The sequence below is a fragment of the Schistocerca americana genome, chromosome 4 (assembly GCF_021461395.2).
Source record: "Schistocerca americana isolate TAMUIC-IGC-003095 chromosome 4, iqSchAmer2.1, whole genome shotgun sequence".
Taxonomy (NCBI): Eukaryota; Metazoa; Arthropoda; class Insecta; order Orthoptera; family Acrididae; genus Schistocerca; species Schistocerca americana.
In genome coordinates, this window is record NC_060122.1 from 340,270,821 (window position 1) to 340,291,024 (window position 20,204).

Consider the following 20,204-nt stretch of genomic DNA (forward strand, 5'->3'; position numbering starts at 1 on the left):
GTTACAGAGTTAGTGATAACAAGACTGTTTGTTAGAACGAGGAAGGAGAAGAAACGGGGACATCACACAAATTATGGAACAATATGACGATTCTAAGTTTGTATAAAAATTTCGTGCTACTACTTTTCGATCTCATACTTGAGAAACTGGAGCGTATGAATGAAGTGTGAAACTATTTCCTAACGTAAGGCTTTTTGCTTGTAGTAGGGCCTAATAGGCATTTGATATTGGTACTTTGTGAATTATATTCTGTCGTTACAAAAAAGACCGTTTGTGCCAAAAGAGTCTTGTTTATTTGGTGTGTATTACAATTGTTGCAGTATTAGAAAGACCTATTTTGTTTTATCTAGCAGAGAGTGACAAAATAGACTTAATCAGATCGGGAAACCACACCAGTCTTGGGTCCTGTTTGCATTATTAGCTTATTCAGTATTAGACAACGACATTTCGACTTTTCATGTAGCAAAACATTTGGCGAACTTTGATGAGGTAATAGATTCTTTTGCAGAAAGGAAAGCACGCCATGTAAAGCTGTAGCAAGATTAGCGAGAAAAAAATCCAGGAACTAAGGATTGAAGAAATGTGTATTGTCTTGCTTGTGTCATGTCTGCTGGGTTTATGTATCCTATATTTAATTTTATGTCACACAAAGCAGCAAGTTGTTAGCTGATAGGGAATAAAGAGTGCAAATTTTCTGACGAGTTCTTAACAAGAAAAAAAGAAGAGGGACAAGATGTCAAACCGGCCAATGGTAAGCAGGAGAGGCACCACAGGACATTTTAATTTCCGCTGTCCTGAATATGGTTTGATGGCATCCATTACTAAATATACACGTTTCAATTCCACAGAGCGAAGTACAGTGACGTGCGATAGAAGAATGCTGTGTGAGGAGGCGAGGCACTGCACTTTGGCGCACTTACGACCAAATAACATGTCTTACATTTCCTCGATCACACGTTTTATGCATCAGACTCTTCAGAAAGATGTGCGCCACAAAATGAACATATTTTTCAAAACTCGATTTTTTTAATTTTTTACGTCCTGTGTCAAACGCTCGAGGGAGTGGCGGGATATTGCACCGGTTCGGAAATATTGTAGATCCGGGGCTGATGCGCAGAACAGTCTGAGTTACAGTGGCGTAGTGGGTAGTCTCCTTATGACCCGTGTTTACACTTAGTGATTTTTGCTGTTTCCTCTTCGTTTACTGCTCTCACGTCAAATGAAAACAAAACAGATTTCTGATTTCCACCTTTCTGACAGTCAAGCATTAATTGCCTTGCAGAACAATGAAGTTACTTTTGTCGGTTTGCTAAAGAAATTTTCTTTTTAATTCCACACACTGTTCACTACATTTCAGTAGCACGTTTTCAGCTTCTAGCACGTATGGCATTATGGCATAATAAAGAACCAAAAATGTCAGGTCGTGGCCCACTTAACTGGGAATATGGACATACAAATGTGCACTTTAAATGTGCACATTTTAGTGTGGGTCTCGAAATTCCAATGCTCATGGAGTATCCTCTGATGTCTTGTTTCTTCTGTGACATAATGTACGATCTTTTCATGTTTTACACGTATGAACATACGGGCTCCCTGCGACACAGTAGCTGCGCAAGCGCGGTGACGCCTGTCATCTGGCGCTCTCTGCCATCTACGGAGACGAACCTATTTCTAACAGGTCACGGGAAAATATTCCGAATAGTGATTTGAAAAGCGTTACCATCAAAGTACCATTCTGGCAGTTACAACGGAGCTATGTGCGATAATGTACGATGAGCGTTTGACTCTCATTTAAAAATCAACTTTTTGATGACAAGCCTTTTAGATGAATTTTGAGCCCTGAAGGTCAGACATTTAAGTCATTATTAAAAATTTTATGATCACATTTGTGTGATATATCTTAAATTGTAATACGTGCATAAAAGACCAACATGGTATGTGAAAGCTTAGCTTCTCTTGCAGCGTATTAATCTTACAGATGAATATTGTATGTGAAAGCTTTGTGTTTCATGAGGAAATGTTCAAATGTGTGTGAAATCTTATGGGACTTAACTGCTAAGGTCATCAGTCCCTAAGCTTACACACTGCTTAACCTAAATTATCTTCAGGACACACACACACACACACACACACACACACACACACACACACACACACACACACACACACACACACCTGAGGGAGGACTCAAACCTCCGCCGGGACCACCCGCACAGTCCACGACTGAAGGGCCTGAGACCGGTCGGCTAATACCGTGCGGCTTTGCGTTTCGTGTAGCAACACTAAGTATATTGATTCAAACCATTAACTTTTTCTGTTTGTGCGTTCACGCTACTTAACAGTGATGCTGCTATTGGGTGACTACATGGCGTCTCCCCCTAAGCTCTGAATACCCGCTGTCATCGGCTGTCGAGATCACGTGATGTGAGCTATGACTGGCTTACTAAAGCGCGTCACAATCTCGATGTCAATGCTTCGGAAAGTAACATGCAGTGTTCGATGGAATTCGAATTTATACTTTCGTAATACGAAAATATGCAGCGTACATGTTGCTGCACATCAAAGATCTGTCAAAAACGCGTTTTTTCCCCTGTGTTTAGTTTTATAAAGCGCTGGAAAATTCTACTCCCATGTATAAAACCATAATCATTCAAAGGTTTTATACAGTTTCGAGAGAAAATATACGGTCAGTTAACAGGAAAAAGTATGTTTGCACCCGGGAGAAAGTGTATTTTTAACCGGGAAATCCGGGAGAAATCCAGGAATTTTTTTTCCTTGTCCATATATACACCCTGACCTGGTTCGACTGCAAGGGTAGGACCCATGGGGTACAGGATTGGAAGCAGGATTAGGTTGTGGGTGGACAGTGATAGGTTAGAAGTTGGAAAGGTGGTGGAACAGTACTTTGGTTGATAGGGTTCAGATTTTGTGAGGGTATCCTTCATGTCGGGGCATATTACTGGTATATTTCAACATTTGCTGCTTTCCACTGCATATGTGTTGTAACAAGTACTGAAAATGTAAGGAAGAGACTTTTTGACATGGAATAGATGACAACTGTCAAAGTGGAGGTATTGTTGGTGGTTGGTGTGCTAGATATGAACAGACATAGTTGTGGAACCATCTGAGAGGTGGAGATTGACATCTAGGACAGTTGCTCATTGAGTTGAGAAAGAGCAGACGAAGTGGATTTGGGAGTAGATGTTGAGTTTATAGAAGAGAGAGCAAAAGTCGTCCCTGCCATTAATCCAGATCATGAAAATGTGATCAGTTAATCTGAACCAGACAAGAGGTTTTGGATGTTGACTGGATAGGAAGGATTCCTCCAGGTGGCAGGTAAATTGTCGGCAGAGGATTATGCCATGTGAGTACCTGTGGCAGTATCATGAATTTGTTTTTAGATTTGGCCTTTCAAGGTGAAATAATTGTGTGGATGCAGTTGGATAGTATGATTAGAAAAGAAGTGGTGGGTTTATTACCAGGAACCTGTTGGGAAAGACGGTTGTGGGCAAGGGGGGGTGTTGGTTTATAAGGATGTCACACCCCCAGTAACCAACAAGGAACCTGGTGATAACGGTACAGGAACAGTGAAAAGGCAGTGAAGGAAGTGAGCATGCGAGCCTGGGAGGTTATGGACAATAGTTTGAAGAGGGTGGTCAACAAAGGCAGAGGTTCATTACGTGGGAGCATTGTACCTATCAACAATGGCAGGACCTGTAGAGTGACCTGTGGGGTTGGGTTTGTGGAGCTTGGGGAGTAGGTAACAGGTGAGCATGGGGTTGGGGGGTTGCTGCTTTGAGGAGGGAGATGGATTCACGTGTTACCTTTTGGTTGAACCTAAAGCCTTGAAGAGCTGTTGAGGTCCTGTTAGACCTTTGGGATCATGGTTGTAACATTTGTATGTGTAGGTTTTGGAAGGTTGTCAGAGAGACTCAGCTGCAATCACTAAGATTATGACCACTGTGGGGAAGCCTTTGTCTCTGTGAAGGAAGAACTTCTGGATTGGTTTTCGGATTACGGATGGCTGTGTATTCCATAGGAGTAATGTTGGGCTAAACAGGGAGTGAGTTAGGAAAGGAAGGTGAGACCAAGTTAGAAGTGAGGATTTCGGTTGGAGGGAAATTGGAACTGTTTTAAATAAGGTTCTGTGAGGTTTTGGTTGGCTGTTGTCAGTGGGGTGTGTGGTAAAGAACTGGTTGTATTTTATTTTATGTAGAGGACAAGTGAAGAGAAGTAATATCTTCCTTACAGTCTCATCAACCATGGCACCACCTCTACAGTGAGAAACAAGTGGTGTCAAAATATACCGATAACCTTAACAGAGCCTTTACTGACAGATTGTATCCAGCTCATCCGTGAACATATCTTCTGTGCCATCTCCTCCGCTGGTCTTCAATACTCTTGTCTTGTATTAATTTTATTGTGTGCATTACTTTAATTTAAATGGTTACATAGGAACTTGGTGAGCCCCCCTCCCCCCAAGGGGTTTAGTATTCTTGTTGTTCTGGTTTATTCCCTATACATTTATTTATTGTGTAACTTTAAATTTTTAATTACATTACCACCGCACTGTCAAAGATGACATTTACTTCATGTTTGTAGCTCACTCCCAGTGGGAAAGACAACTGTCAGTGTGTGGTTCGCATATTGTAGCCTCTTTGACGATGATTGTCAGTAAAATGTGACTGTGGTCTTGCAAGCCGATAAGCAAAAACCTGGTTAAGAGAATATTAATTTACTGTGGAAAGTGCACAATAATGTGATTTCCATTTATAATTGTGAAATTGTTCTACCAAGAAGCAGTGAAAGAATCAGTTGACATAAAATAGATTTTTTTATGATTATTGACTACCTCATTTCTTTCTATGCCATACTAAAGCTGAGTTGATTGACAGTGTAAATCATTTCTCCTTTTAGCAATACATTTATGAGTGTTGCAGTTGTTTTCAAACTATGATTGATTGTTGATAGTGAACTTCATAAAGGAGTAAGCGTACTGCGAGGCTGTTCTCATTATGTCAAATTGCTTAAAGCGCTGCCAACAAGAGCTTCTAGAGTAGGTAACACATTTATTCTTATTACGTGCTTCTGTGCAACAGACACTGTTTTCCTCGGTGATGGTTACACTGGAATATGATGCCATAAGATGTAAGTGAATGAAAATTGAAAATGAAGACAACTTTTTGACATTTGTATTTCAAAAACCTGATATTATCCATGGCAAAAAAGCTGCAGAGCACGGAAATATAGCATTTGTAACATGTGATTTACAATTTAGATTGTTATCAGTAAAAACACCAAAGAATTTATTGATTTCCTGTTGTGCAATCTTCCTAATGGTGTAGTCAGGCCATGGGCAGTACTGAACTACATGTGTTGTGGTTTATCTAAATTCAGTGACAATCCATTTGCAGAGAACAAATTATTGATTTTCAAGAATGTGTGATGTACATTTCTTAGCGCTGAAGTTCCTCTATTAGGGTTCATTGTAATACTTGTATTGTCATTGCTGAGAATTTGAGAATTATTTCTGCTTCTTTGTTATGTGATGGAAGATCATTTATACAAAAGAACAAGAGTTAATCCATTATTGATTCCTGCCACACACATGTAGTCGTGTCTACATCTGAATGAGAGTGTTAGTCGCTACAGCTTGAGAGAAGTAATTGATCATGGTCAGTAAAACACCCACTGCCCACAGTGCAGAGTTTGTACACATCACTGAAAACTTCACAATATTATTATTATTATTATTATTATTATTATTATTATTATTTCTTTCCTTTCTCAGATGTTATGTCTGGTTAAAAATGGAGAGTGACGTGGACCTTGATCAAGCGTGACTTCTTTTTAACTGTACGGTATATGTTAAATTGCATTTAGGAACTTTTGGGTAATTGAACATGTATCAATAATTACAGATTTCTGTAGTTGTATATATATACGTTTGGATGTAGCTGTATTGCGTTGATGTACTGGTGGATATTGTGTGGTATGTCTCCTGTAGTTGATAGTATCATTGGTATAATGTCAACTTTATCCTGATGCCACATGTCCTTGACTTCCTCAGCCAGTTGGATTTATTTTTCAATTTTTTCTCTTGTTTTCTTCTGTATATTGGTTGTATTGGGTATGGATATTTTGATTAATTGTGTTAATTTCTTCTTTTTATTGGTGAGTATGATGTCAGGTTTGTTATGTGGTGGTGTTTTATCTGTTATAATGGTTCTGTTCCACTATAATTTGTATTCATCATTCTCCAGTACATTTTGTGGTGCACACTTTTATGTGGGAACGTGTTGTTTTATTAGTTTATGTTGTATGGCAAGTTGTTGTTGAATTATTTTTGCTACATTGTCATGTCTTCTGGGGTATTCTGTATTTGCTAGTATTGTACATCTGCTTGTGATGTGATCTACTGTTTCTATTATTATTATTATTATTATTATTATTATTCAAGCAGTCATCATGATGAGTTGGACAATTCTTTCTGCAGTTCAAATTTAAAGGTCTCAAAAGATTAAAAAATGTCCTTGAGGTATGTTGGTCTGTGTTTGTAATCTCTCTATTAAAATCACTGTAAATGATGGCATTCATTTTTTGGCAATACTGTCACCCAAACATACTGAGGTGACATTATGACAATGGAACATATCTACCTGCAACTTTTTCTTTTATATATATATATATATATATATATATATAAAAATAAAAACAAAGATGAGGTGACTTACCGAACAAAAGCGCTGGCAGGTCGATAGACACACAAACATACACACAAAATTCAGAGCATCCTCCTACAGGCCAACTGCAAATTAGAGCAGCATGCCACCCTTCACCTCAAAAAACTATCCAATCTCCTGGTTTCCCACCTCCGGAAAGGCAACTCACTCACCCTTCACAACCTTTCCAGCAAACCTCAACCACCTCTCATTGCACACAAACCCAGTCTCTCCCATCTACTCAGTCTCCCACTTCCAGCTCCACTCCCTCCAAAACCTCAAAATTCCAAGCAGCACAATCTGGCACCACAACACCCTAATTCAGTAGTTAACCTTTCCTCCAAACATCTCTCCCAATCTGAAACCTCTGTCCTATCCAAAGGCCTCACCTTCAGCCCCACTCCCAGATTCAACCAAACAGCCCTCGTCAAAGATTTACTGTCCTACACTCGTACACTCTGCTGGAAGTATCACTTTGCCACGAAGAAAAATGATCCTAATCCTACCCCTAATGATCCAACTCCCCAAGACACTATCCAAATTGAACCCTGCCTGGAACAGTTCCGTCCTCCGTCACAGCGGGACCCACCTCCTCTTCCTCAAAATCACCCTCTCCAAACCTTCCAGGAATTTCTGACTTCCAGCCTTGCCTCTCAATCCTTCTTAAAAAACCTTAATCCTACTCCCAACATCACCACTGCTGAAGCCCAGGCTATCCGTGATCTGAAGGCTGACCGGTCCATCATCATTCTTCCGGCGGACAAGGGTTCCACGACCGTGGTACTTGATCGTCGGGAGTATGTGGCTGAGGGACTGCGTCAGCTTTCAGACAACACCACATACAAAGTTTGCCAAGGTAATCCCATTCCTGATGTCCAGGCGGAGCTTCAGGGAATCCTCAGAACCTTAGGCCCCCTACAAGACCTTTCACCTGACTCCATCAACCTCCTGACCCCACCGACACCCCGCACCCCTACCTTCTACCTTCTTCCTAGAATTCACAAACCCAATCATCCTGGCCGTCCCATTGTAGCTGGTTACCAAGCCCCCACAGAACGTATCTCTGCCTACGTAGATCAACACCTTCAACCCATTACATGCAGTCTCCCATCCTTCATCAAAGACACCAACCACTTTCTCGAACGCCTGGAATCCTTACCCAATCCGTTACCCCCAGAAACCATCCTTGTAACCATTGATGCCACTTCCTTATACACAAATATCCCGCACGTCCAGGGCCTCGCTGCGATGGAGCACTTCCTTTCACGCCGATCACCTGCCACCCTACCTAAAACCTCTTTCCTCATTACCTTAGCCAGCTTCATCCTGACCCACAACTTCTTCACTTTTGAAGGCCAGACATACCAGCAATTAAAGGGAACAGCCATGGGTACCAGGATGGCCCCTTCGTACGCCAACCTATTCATGGGTCGCTTAGAGGAAGCCTTCTTGGTTACCCAGGCCTGCCAACCCAAAGTTTGGTACAGATTTATTGATGACGTCTTCATGATCTGGACTCACAGTGAAGAAGAACTCCAGAATTTCCTCTCCAACCTCAACTCCTTTGGTTCCATCAGATTCACCTGGTCCTACTCCAAATCCCATGCCACTTTCCTTGATGTTGACCTCCACCTGTCCAATGGCCAGCTTCACACGTCCGTCCACATCAAACCCACCAACAAGCAACAGTACCTCCATTACGACAGCTGCCACCCATTCCACATCAAACGGTCCCTTCCCTACAGCCTAGGTCTTCGTGGCAAACGAATCTGCTCCAGTCCGGAATCCCTGAAGCATTACACCAACAACCTGACAACAGCTTTCGCATCCCGCAACTACCCTCCCGACCTGGTACAGAAGCAAATAACCAGAGCAACTTCCTCATCCTCTCAAACCCAGAACCTCCCACAGAAGAACCACAAAAGTGCCCCACTTGTGACAGGATACTTTCCGGGACTGGATCAGATTCTGAATGTGGCTCTCCAGCAGGGATACGACTTCCTAAAATCCTGCCCAGAAATGAGATCCATCCTTCATGAAATCCTCCCCACTCCACCAAGAGTGTCTTTCCGCCGTCCACCTAACCTTCGTAACCTCTTAGTTCATCCCTATGAAATCCCCAAACCACCTTCCCTACCCTCTGGCTCCTACCCTTGTAACCGCCCCCGGTGTAAAACCTGTCCCATGCACCCTCCCACCACCACCTACTCCAGTCCTGTAACCCGGAAGGTGTACACGATCAAAGGCAGAGCCACGTGTGAAAGCACCCACGTGATCTACCAACTGACCTGCCTACACTGTGACGCATTCTATGTGGGAATGACCAGCAACAAACTGTCCATTCGCATGAATGGACACAGGCAGACAGTGTTTGTTGGTAATGAGGATCACCCTGTGGCTAAACATGCCTTGGTGCACGGCCAGCACATCTTGGCACAGTGTTACACCGTCCGGGTTATCTGGATACTTCCCACTAACACCAACCTATCCGAACTCCGGAGATGGGAACTTGCTCTTCAATATATCCTCTCTTCCCGTTATCCACCAGGCCTCAATCTCCGCTAATTTCAAGTTGCCGCCACTCATACCTCACCTGTCATTCAACAACATCTTTGCCTCTGCACTTCTGCCTCGACTGACATCTCTGCCCAAACTCTTTGTCTTTAAATATGTCTGCTTGTGTCTGTATATGTGTGGATGGATGTGTGTGTGTGCGAGTGTATACCCGTCCTTTTCTTCCCCCTAAGGTAAGTCTTTCCGCTCCCGGGATTGGAATGACTCCTTACCCTCTCCCTTAAAACCCACTTCCTTTCGTCTTTCCCTCTCCTTCCCTCTTTCCTGATGAGGCAACAGTTTGTTGCGAAAGCTTGAATTTTGTGTGTATGTTTGTGTTTGTTTGTGTGTCTATCGACCTGCCAGCGCTTTTGTTCGGTAAGTCACCTCATCTTTGTGTTTTTTATATATATATATATATATATATATATATATATATATATATATATATATATACACACACACACACACACACACACACACACACACACCATAGAGTGGAAGTGATGCATAGTAACTAGGTGAATAAACAAGTGAATCGCGTGTACAGCTTACAAACTTGCACCTTCATCTCAGCATGCAGCTATATTGACAAGCTGTGTCATTTAATTGGAGTCAAGGCTTCCGCTGGGTGGAATAATTGAGGTCAACAAGAGAAAGGTGACGAGAGGACAAACGGGAAGGAGGGGCAAGGACTAGGAGTGGGAGGGACTGCATTGGAAGTCAAAAGGAATACAGTCTCAGCGAAAGTAAACAACAATGAGGCATAGATTCTTTAACACATTGGGTCCAGGGTGGATGGGTGGGTAGTGGAGGCAGCATAGAATGAAGTGAGAATTTTGAATTTAGTGGTTGATACATTCTGTATGTCATGCCCTAGAACGAGATAGTTTTGTAGCTTTGTGTACAGGATAATGGAGTTCCCTGAATAGTAACAAGCAATGTGGTTTGAGACCCCCTTAATTTCTACTTTTTTCATACTGCATTTTGAAAGTGAACTTTTTACAGTTTATTTATGTCATGTGACTGATCTCACTACAAATCAAAGTCTTTTGTACAACTTCAACAATGGGAATAAAAACTCGGTTAACAATTATGTCACACTAATAAAGCACAGTTCTTTCAGCTATGACTTCCTATGGTATTTCATTCTAAATACATTATTATTATTATTATTATTATTATTAAACTGGGATTTCTCAAGGCACCAATTCATTATTTTTTTCTGCACTGCCCAGAAGTCGTCAGCACTGTTTCATAACCATGCTGTTTGTTGCTATGCATTCTCCCTTTGCACTACATTTCAAAAGCTTCTATTCTCATTTTGTCTTTATTGTTTGCTGTCCATATTTCACTCCCATATAAGGCTACTGTCAAAACAAGTATTTCTACACAAGATTTTCTAACACTTAAAATTTCTCTTTTCCAGAAAATATTTACTTGCTATTGTTAATCTGCTTTTTATAACTTTCTAACTTCTACCACTGTCAGTTATTTTGCTACATGAATTGCAAAATCTATGTAATCCTTTCAGTGTTTCATTTCCCAGTCTAATTCCCTCAGCATAGACAGATTTAATTCATTAACACACTGTTACGCTAGCTTTACTTTAACCTGTTCTTCGTAACACGTGATTCCCTCTCAACCTGTGGTCTAAATTTCAATCAGGTACAGTAAATGAAGCTCGATAATAAGTCTATTAGTACAGATTATATTTAAATGTGTAATAGTGTACACCCTCAGTGACAGGTGACAATAATGCACAGATGGGATAAATGAATAAAAACGAAAGCTTCTGACATACGGAAGTTAACACAAACCAAAAAGCAGTGTTGCCACCTTAACAATATTAACATTGTACCACTAACACCCTGCCTCAGTATTAATTACCTGTGTTACAGGAACTAAATTATAAGATTTTCCAATGAAAAGTCACTAGTGTCGTTAGTGCCAACCACAGAGAGCGTTTAATGTGCACATGCCAAAGTAACAACTGGCAGTTCTGATTACGTTCCGTTTGGGGAAAACAACATTCGATCTACATTTTATTGGCAAGGTTTGGTAATGCATGAACTACACCATTGTTGTTGGTGGTGGTGGTGGTGGTGGTGGTGGTGGTGGTGGCATCTGTCCATACTACTCTATCCTGTGCAAGCCACTTCATCTCCGAGTAACTACTGCAACCTACATCCCTCTGAATCTACTTACTGTATTCATGTCTTGGCCTTCCTCAATTATTTTTACCCCCCCCCCCCCCCCCCCCCCCCCCCCCAAGCTTCCTTCCAATACTAAATTGGTGATTCCTTGAAGCCTCAGAATGTGTGCTACCAACTGACCCCTTCCTATAGTCAGGTTGTACCACAAATTTCTCTTTATCCCCAGTTCTGTTCAGTACCACCTCATTAGTTACGTGATCTACCCATCTAATCATCAGCATTCTTCTGTAGCGCCACATTTCAAAAGCTTCTATTCTCTGCTTTTTTAAACTGTTTATCATCCATGTTTCACTTCAACACATGACTACACTCCATACAACTACTTTCAGAAAAGACACCCTGACACTTAAATCTACACCCGATGTTAACAAATTTCTCTTCTTCAGAAACACTTCCCTTGCCATAGCCAGTCTACTTTTTATATCCTCTCTACTTTGACCATCATCATTTATTTTACTCCCCAAATAGCAAAATTCATCTACTACTTTGAGTGTCTCATTTCCTAATCTAATTCCCTCAGCATCTCCTGATTTAATTCGACTACATTCCATTATCCTCATTTTGCATTTGTTTATGCTCGTCTTCCTTCCAAGATACTGTTCATTCTATTCAACTGCTCTTCCAAGTCCTTTGCGGTCTCTGACAGAACTAAAATTTCTTCAGCAAACCTCAAAGCTTTTATTTCTTCTCCTTGAAACTGAATTCCTATTCCAAATTTTTCTTATGTTTCCTTTACTGCTTGCTCAATATACAGATTGAATAACATTGGGGATAGACTACAACCCTGTCACACTCCCTTCTCAACTACTGCTTCCCTTTCAAGCCCCATGACTCTTATAATGGCCATCTGGACTATGTGGTTTCTGCACAAATTGTAAATAACCTTCCACTCCCTGTATTCAGAATTTGAAAGAGGGTATTCCAATCAAAATGTCAAAAGCTTTCTGTAAGTCCATAATTGCTATAAATGTAGGTAAATGTAGATTTCCCTTTCCCTAAATTATCTTCTCTGAGAAGTCATAGGGTCAGTATTGCCTCGCATGTTCCTACATTTCTCCATAATCCAAACCGATCTTCCCCAAGGTCAGCTTCTACCAGTTTTTCCATTCTTCTGTAAAGGATTTGTATTAGTATTTTGCGACTGTTACTTATTAAACTGTTAGTTCGGTAATTTTCACACCTGTCAGCACCGTCTTTCTCTGGAATTGGGATTGTTATATTCTTCTTGAAGCCTGAGGGTATTTCACCTGTCTTGCCCATCTTGCTCACCAGATGGAAGAGTTTTGTCATGGCTGGCTCTCCCAAGGCTATCAGTAGCTCTAAAGGAATGCTGTCTACTCCTTGGGCCTTGTTTCGACTTAAGTCTTTCAGTGCTTTGTCAGATTCTTCACAAAGTGTTTTATGTCCCTTCTCATCTTCCTCTACTTCCTCTTCCATTTCCATAATATTGCCCTCAAGTACATCTCCCTTGTGTGGACCCTCTATATACTAATTACATCTTTCTGCTTTCCATTCTTTGCTTAGGACTGGTTTTCCATCCGAGCTCTTGATATTCGTATAGATGGTTCTCTTTTCGCGAAAGGTCTCTCTAATTTTCATGTAGGCAGTGACTATTTTATGCCTAGCGATATATGCTTGTACATCCTTACATTTGTCCTCCAGCCATTCTTGCTTAGCCATTTTGGCTTCCTGTTGATCTCATTTGTTAGACGTTTGTATTCCCTTTCACCTGCTTCATTTATTGCATTTTTATATTTTCTCCTTTCATCGATTAAATTCAATATATCTTGTGTTACCCAAGGATTTCTAATAGACCTCGTCATTTTGTGTACTTGGTCCTCTGCTGCCTTCACTATTTCATCTGTCAAAGCTACCCATTCTTCTTCTACTGTATTCCTTTTCCCTGTTCTTATCAATTGGTCCCTAATACTCTCTCTGAAACCTTTTACAAGCTCTGGTTCTTTCAGTTTATCCAGGTTCCGTCTTCTTAAATTCCTGCCCTGCAACCACTGAAAAGGCTGCTACCCCTCTGTAGGAACCACATGTTTGTCTGGCCTCTCAACAGATACCTCTCTGTTGCGGTTGCTCCTATGGTATGGCTACCTGTATCATTGGGGCACGGAAGCCTCCCCAACTATGGCAATCTCCATGGTTCGTGGACTGTTCAAGAATTCAGGTTGTCCATTGTTTGACAATAAATATATACTTTTATCCAACACTGTTTCTACCAAAAAAGATTGAATTTCAACTTAGATACAAAAAGCATTCCACTAAGTACTGTTTTGATAAATTTCATACTGTTCCAGGCATGTAGTTCATAGTACTGTGCTCAGTCATGTAAAGTAGTTTACTGTCATCCACAGCAACTTTCATAGAGGTTTGCACACTGTCAGGTTTTTTTAAACAATCGTCTTACTGCACTTATAGTCACTAACAGCTGTATCCATTAACTGATAATCGTGTGGGTCAGCACCTTGACTTCTACACATCAAGGAGCCTTTTTGCCTTGTTTGGACTTCAACAGTCTGCAGTCTGACTTGAAACAAACTATTTTTTTTCCAATAACAGGAGCCTCTCATTTCTCTGTTCACTTAATTTTTATAGTCCTTTGCAAAATGACCCACTAACAGATAATTTTTTGTTTTTTGCTGTGTACTTAGAGTGGCCGAAGCTAGTTCTGGCTGATCAGACTGATTGTTTCATGTTTCTCACTGGAGCAACTTGACGTTAACTCATTAAGTGTTTGTTTCTCAAATGGGACAGGCTCCCATGCTGAATGGAGATATTTGTGTATCTCTGGCAACAACAACAACAACAATAACACCTAGATTATCATTATTTTCTCTGAAAGTTGTTCACCTATCTGCTTCTGTTTTCAACATTACTGTAACCACTTAGTTATCACTAAACTGGAGCGAGGAAAACTTTTGCTGAATTAGGTGATTGCTCACTGTGGACTCTTCCTCATACGTGGTCTTCAGTTTAGTCCACAAGCCAGCTGATGCACACGAAAGTAAGTGGGTGATTGGCATTACCTCTATACACATCACAATAAGTTCTTGTGATTTTGTATCCTTTTCCATCCATGTTTTTACATCAGCTTCTTTCTCCTTTAGAGGCTTAATAGCTGTGCTATTGGCAATACCTAGAAAGTCTTTTTCTCTAAATCTCAGTTCCATTTGGAATGTCCACATCACTCGTTTGTTCACTCCAGATAACTTCAAACACTGATGCATAGACTGTTCCATCACATCATGCTGATAATGTTAAATTTGCTGTTGCTTACAGTGCCACCAAAAACTCTGCCACTACCAAAAAAAGAGACTTGTGTACCTGGGCCCATAACCCTTACTCAGGTGCGGTAAGTGGAGGTTGACTTTTTTAATTACGTCTTTGAGTGCGTTGTCAAGTTGTTGTTGCAGTATTATGTCATCCATAGCATTTTCATCTTTGTTCTAATTTATTTTCATAATATTATCACAATGTTTCCTTCCTTCATATTACCCCTCTGTATATTCCTTCTGGCATTCAGCCTTGCCCTTATCGGTTGGTACTGCCTTGTCATCACAGATCTTATATTCATACATCTGCTTGCGTTTTCCACAAACATTTTTTTAAAATTTTCTTTAACTGGCATCTACATTTCCTGTAGTTATGCATGCTTCTGCAGCTTTGCTTTTAACCATTCCTGCTTTGCCACCTTGTGTTTCCTCTAAATCTCATTTACTGTATTGTGCCTATTTCATTTGCTAGATTTATAAATTGTTAGATTTTCTACATTCAGAAGTAAATGTGTTATCCCAAAGAATTCTGCTGGGTCGTGTCTGTCATCTTAGTTTTTCCTGCACTTTCGCTATTTGATGTGTCGCTGCTAGTCATTCCTCTTCTATTATTTTCTTTTTCCTATTTTGGTCAATCATTGCTTAAATCTCTCTTTCTGAACTCTCAGTAATTTATACAGATCCCTTCTCCTTGATTTCCTCATCAATTTCTTCAGTTTCGGTTTGCGTTTCATAGCCAATAAATTGTGATCAGAGTCTACATGTACAAGCATAGTCATAATTTGTTTCACTTCCTAATATGCCTGTAATAATATTTCCACCCTGCAACAGATATATTTTTTGACTGTCAATTTTTGAGCACTTTCTGCTCATAACTCTGTGATATCCATTGGCATTGTCTTCAAACTGCAGCATTCACCTGTGATCCATAGCAGCTGCTTCAGCTCAGCAGTTTGTGTAGCAATCATCTGCCATTATGCAGTGTTGTTGCATGCACATTGTGCATGTTTTTACAAACTCTGCACTGTCAAACATTTCATGCCAGACACCAGAGGCACTGTGTTCTATATATGTGTTTTGGTTTTGTTTACGCTTTGATTTATGCCTTTTATGTTTTTGTTTCTTCTATGTCTAGTTTTTAGTGGATAGTTACAGGATAGCTTGAATATTCTGTTACTGGTGTATTAATGTTCAGTCTTGGGTTGCATTGTCTGAAGCCGTTATATTTCTTCACTGTTTCTCCTGTTACCACATTCAGTAAAGTTTGTCACTGGTAGCAGCGCAAGTGAATTTTTTGTGTAGTCCAGTTGTGCTGTGTTGAGACATGAGTGAATCAAAGGTTGGCAAATTGCTCAGCTTGTACTGGCAGTTTAGTACAAATTACTGTACTGTTGTGTGATTTTCCACAGGAAAGTCTACTATAAACAGTTAATACTAAAACATTTTCAGTGGCATTAAGCCTCAGTCATACAATACTTTTAAAAATGAGGAAACTGCCATTGGACTATGTATTATTATATTTATCTTTTGTACTATCCAGATTTGGGCCTTTATACCATTGTCAACTACAATGCTAAAAGGTGTTAGACCATTATTAAGCCATATCTGTTAAGGCAGTCCAAAGGCTAACACATGTCTTTATGATGTAATGTTCAGCAAAGACATTAAATTAGCCCTACCAAAAACAAAAAAACGAACACCATCGAAACAGGCCTTGAAGTCCCTACAGTACCAACTGACCACCATATCATCGTAAGCCCTTAGGCATTACCAAATGCGGATACGGAGGGACATTTGGTCAGCACACCGCTCTTCCGGCTGTTGTCAGTTTTTGTAACCAGTGCAGCTATTTCTCAGTCAATGAGCTCCTTAATTGCCGTCACAAGTGTGAGTGCATCCCACTTGTTACCAGCACTTGGCAGACCTGGATGGTGACCCATCCAAGTGCTAGCCAAGCCTGACAGTGCTCAACTTCGGTGATCTGATGGGAACTGGTGCTAACACAGGGGCAAGGCTGTTGCCATTGACTCCGTCACTGAATCGTATTAAGCTGCAGATGGAACAATGCATAAAGTAGCAGTTTGTTCTTTAAAAGTTTTGATGATCTGAATGTGAAAATATCTGAATTAGGAATAAACTGCATCAGTTGTGGGCACTATTTGAACCCATCACTTAGCTAAGCTTGGTAAACCGCTGTTGTGCAGTTTATGTTATAGGTTGGCCAACAATACATCTCAGCACTGTTTGTAGCTTCACTTAAGCTTATTTTGGTGCTCCTTCGACTCCTCACCTAGCAGTGCCTCATATGTCTGATAGCCATACTGTGCTTAACGGAAGGAGATACTCAGATCCATTGGAGATTGGCTGTATTGACATCTTCTTCCTACTATTGGTGTTGTTTATACTAGGCAGAATTCAAGGAAATTTTGTCATACACTGATATCCTGATGTGAGGTTGAATTACATGATTAATTTCACTTGCTTTTCTGTCAAATTCATGACATATTCTCCATTATTCGTTCATAGGGTGTGACATAAAGTTTAGAATAAAAATTTTTTTGACACTAGGAAGGTAGTTGTATACGTAACAGTTGTTCTTACCTTTTATGTTACTTGCTGTCTCCCATACTTGCTGCTATGTCCCCAAGTCGCTGCATACCAGAGCACATGACAGGGGGAGGGGGGGGGGGGGGGGGGGGAAGCAGGTGAAGAATCATGACGACGCAAGGTGGGAAGGCTGCCTGCAGATGGGACTCAAACCCATATTAGAGTCAAGCAACAGGGCAGACTACAGACCCGACACAAGAAGAGCAAGGCAATAGCAATCTAGGCTACAACAAAGGGCGAACAACTTCTGACACAACACTGTCAGCAGATCAAGTGAGAGCCACAACCCAGTTAGAGACCAAACAGCAAAACCAGTACCAAAGTACAGTCATCAGCAAGTAGTCAATAGTGCAGTGGAGATAACACTATCAGATATTGTACATGAATGACTGAGTGGCCGAGGTGCTGCAGTATTTATACCAGCTACTCGGGACACTATTGGTCGATGTATTCACATGGCAAGATGATGATACACTCACTAGGCAAATGCAGTGCTGTGATGACACTGCCCTCTATCGTCCATCAAGGTCCATTTGCTCTGGCTGGCATTCAACTTCCGTGCAGCCCGATTCCAGACCTGCCATCAGAGAAATAAGAAGAGTATTCATAGCAGTAATTACTACATAAACAGCTCTGCTCATGACCATTTATGTGGACTGTACTTAATATTTACCACGAAGGAATAAACTTAAATGCAACGGAGCTTTTTGTGCAAAGGAATAAAGTTGTATAATAGATTATATAAGGAGAGAAAGAGATTAATAAAAAAACTTATTTAAAAGGGCAATTAAAAAGTACTGGTTAAACTATACATTCCATACAGCATAGTCTTTTATTAGATAACACATTTTTATCAAACTCCTACTCTGTAACAGAAGTAAATAACAATAAAACACTTCTGTCATTTAACAACACACTTTCACACTGCAACCCCCCTGAAAATGAGATACCAAATATCTGCAATGGATAATAGTGTGTTCAGCATCTCACTCATTATTGAGGGATGCTGACTCACTTTTTCAGGCAGACTAATGGAAACCATACATCATTGCTATGCCCCTGATCTGAGCTGATACTGTATGTGTAATGCATTCAGTAATTGGTGTTGAAAAAAATGAATTGTATAATGGTAGATTTTTACATTATGGAGGAATGTGTTTAGTTGAGTAATGATGTTGAGAAATGAATGTACACTATATTACTAGCTGTTTACATTATGTATTAGCTTCTTTGCAACAACTTATAAACAAAACATTGTATGGCAGCAGTAAACTGAGTGCTGTTTGAAGCAAGCTTTGTATTTGGTAGGATGGCGAATGTTAGCTGTATCTGGCTGTCCTGATTTAAATTTCCTTGATTTCCCTAAATTATTTTAAATGGGGGCACGGTTTGTGGTATAAGATCCAACTAGACCTTTAAATGTGTGAATATATTAATTATGTTTTAGATATTTAATTGTAAACCTATGACATGTCCAATACGTTTTTAAAAGTGATCCACTACTACTACTACTACTACGTTTCAAAGCAGTCAGTTCCATTGCCCGAGTAAAATGCCATGAAGGCTTATAAAGCTGTGTGTGTGTGTGTGTGTGTGTGTGTGTGTGTGTGTGTGTGTGTGTAAAATAGATGAGACACAATGACAAATCTACATAGAAGAGAATTATAGTCTTCATTATAATCAACAATCTCCTCTTGCATAATTTATTTTAGGGAGGGACAGATGCGCGCGCACACACACACACACACACACACACACACACACACCTTCCTTAATAATAGCAGATGACAGTTACTGCCAATTTCATGGGCTTTTCCTCTTCTTTGTTTAACAGTCAAGCTAAATTTCACAAATATTTCTTATTCTCATGATTTTTGTGTATTTATTTTATCACCAAATTAATTATTTTCCAGGAATCTGATAGGTAAAGACATATTGAGCAAATCGGACCCCATGTGTGTAACATATATGAAACCATTTGGTGAGTCTCGTTGGGTTGAATACCATCGAACAGAGCATATCAAAAACACACATGATCCAGATTTTACAAAGAAAGTTCATGTTATGTACCGATTTGAAGAACAGCAGCCAATAAAGTTTGATATCTATGATATCGATTCCTCAAGTACAAATCTTGCTGATCATGATTTTCTTGGATCAGCATACTGCACCTTGGGACAGATTGTGTCAAGTGGAAAGGTGAGTGCAATTGATTGTGAAGTGCATTAAGTACCTTTAATTACTGTTAATTATAATTTCTCAAAGGATGTATCCTATGTATTTGTAATGATTTTCACCTTTTGTAATGTGTGTATCTGGCTATAATGTCTCATTATAGAACACAGTAACAAGATGTAAATGCAATGTGTAACAAATATCAGTTTACAAACTCCTGTGCACTTGAATCGAAGAAGAAAGGCCAAATCACTGTTTACATAAATATGTTTCATAGAATCATGATCTGAGACAAAATACATATCATCAAAGCCTGTAAAGTAAGTATTTAACAAGTACCTCATTACACGTGCGACTTGACATGTAATGGTAGTGGGTGTGTGCAAGATTACTTTTAGGACGACAGCATGCATTTCACTCATTGCTGTTTTTGCCAAATGATAGTATTTATCTGAGTTGTAAAATTTGGTGATCATTGTCTTTCAGCCAAGATGATTAGTATTTATAAAATGGTGAATCTTGTGAGATGTTTGCATAAAAGCAATTGTAAGAGGATTAGTGGCACCTTAGGGATAACTATTCTAGAAACTATGGAGATCCACATGACATTATTGTGAATGTGTGTGAAGGCCGTCAGACATGTCATGTGC

At 40.1% G+C, this 20,204-nt stretch overlaps 1 protein-coding gene across 1 annotated transcript in view; it reads left to right on the top strand.

Annotated features, from left to right (window-relative positions):
- The window catches only part of LOC124612443 (copine-8-like), a 154,073-nt gene that overhangs the window by 31,548 nt on the left and 102,321 nt on the right, over positions 1-20,204 (top strand). Inside the window, exon 2 of the mRNA XM_047140661.1 lies at positions 19,293-19,578. Coding sequence (XP_046996617.1) covers positions 19,293-19,578 — 286 coding nt within the window. The remainder of the gene's footprint in view (positions 1-19,292; positions 19,579-20,204) is intronic.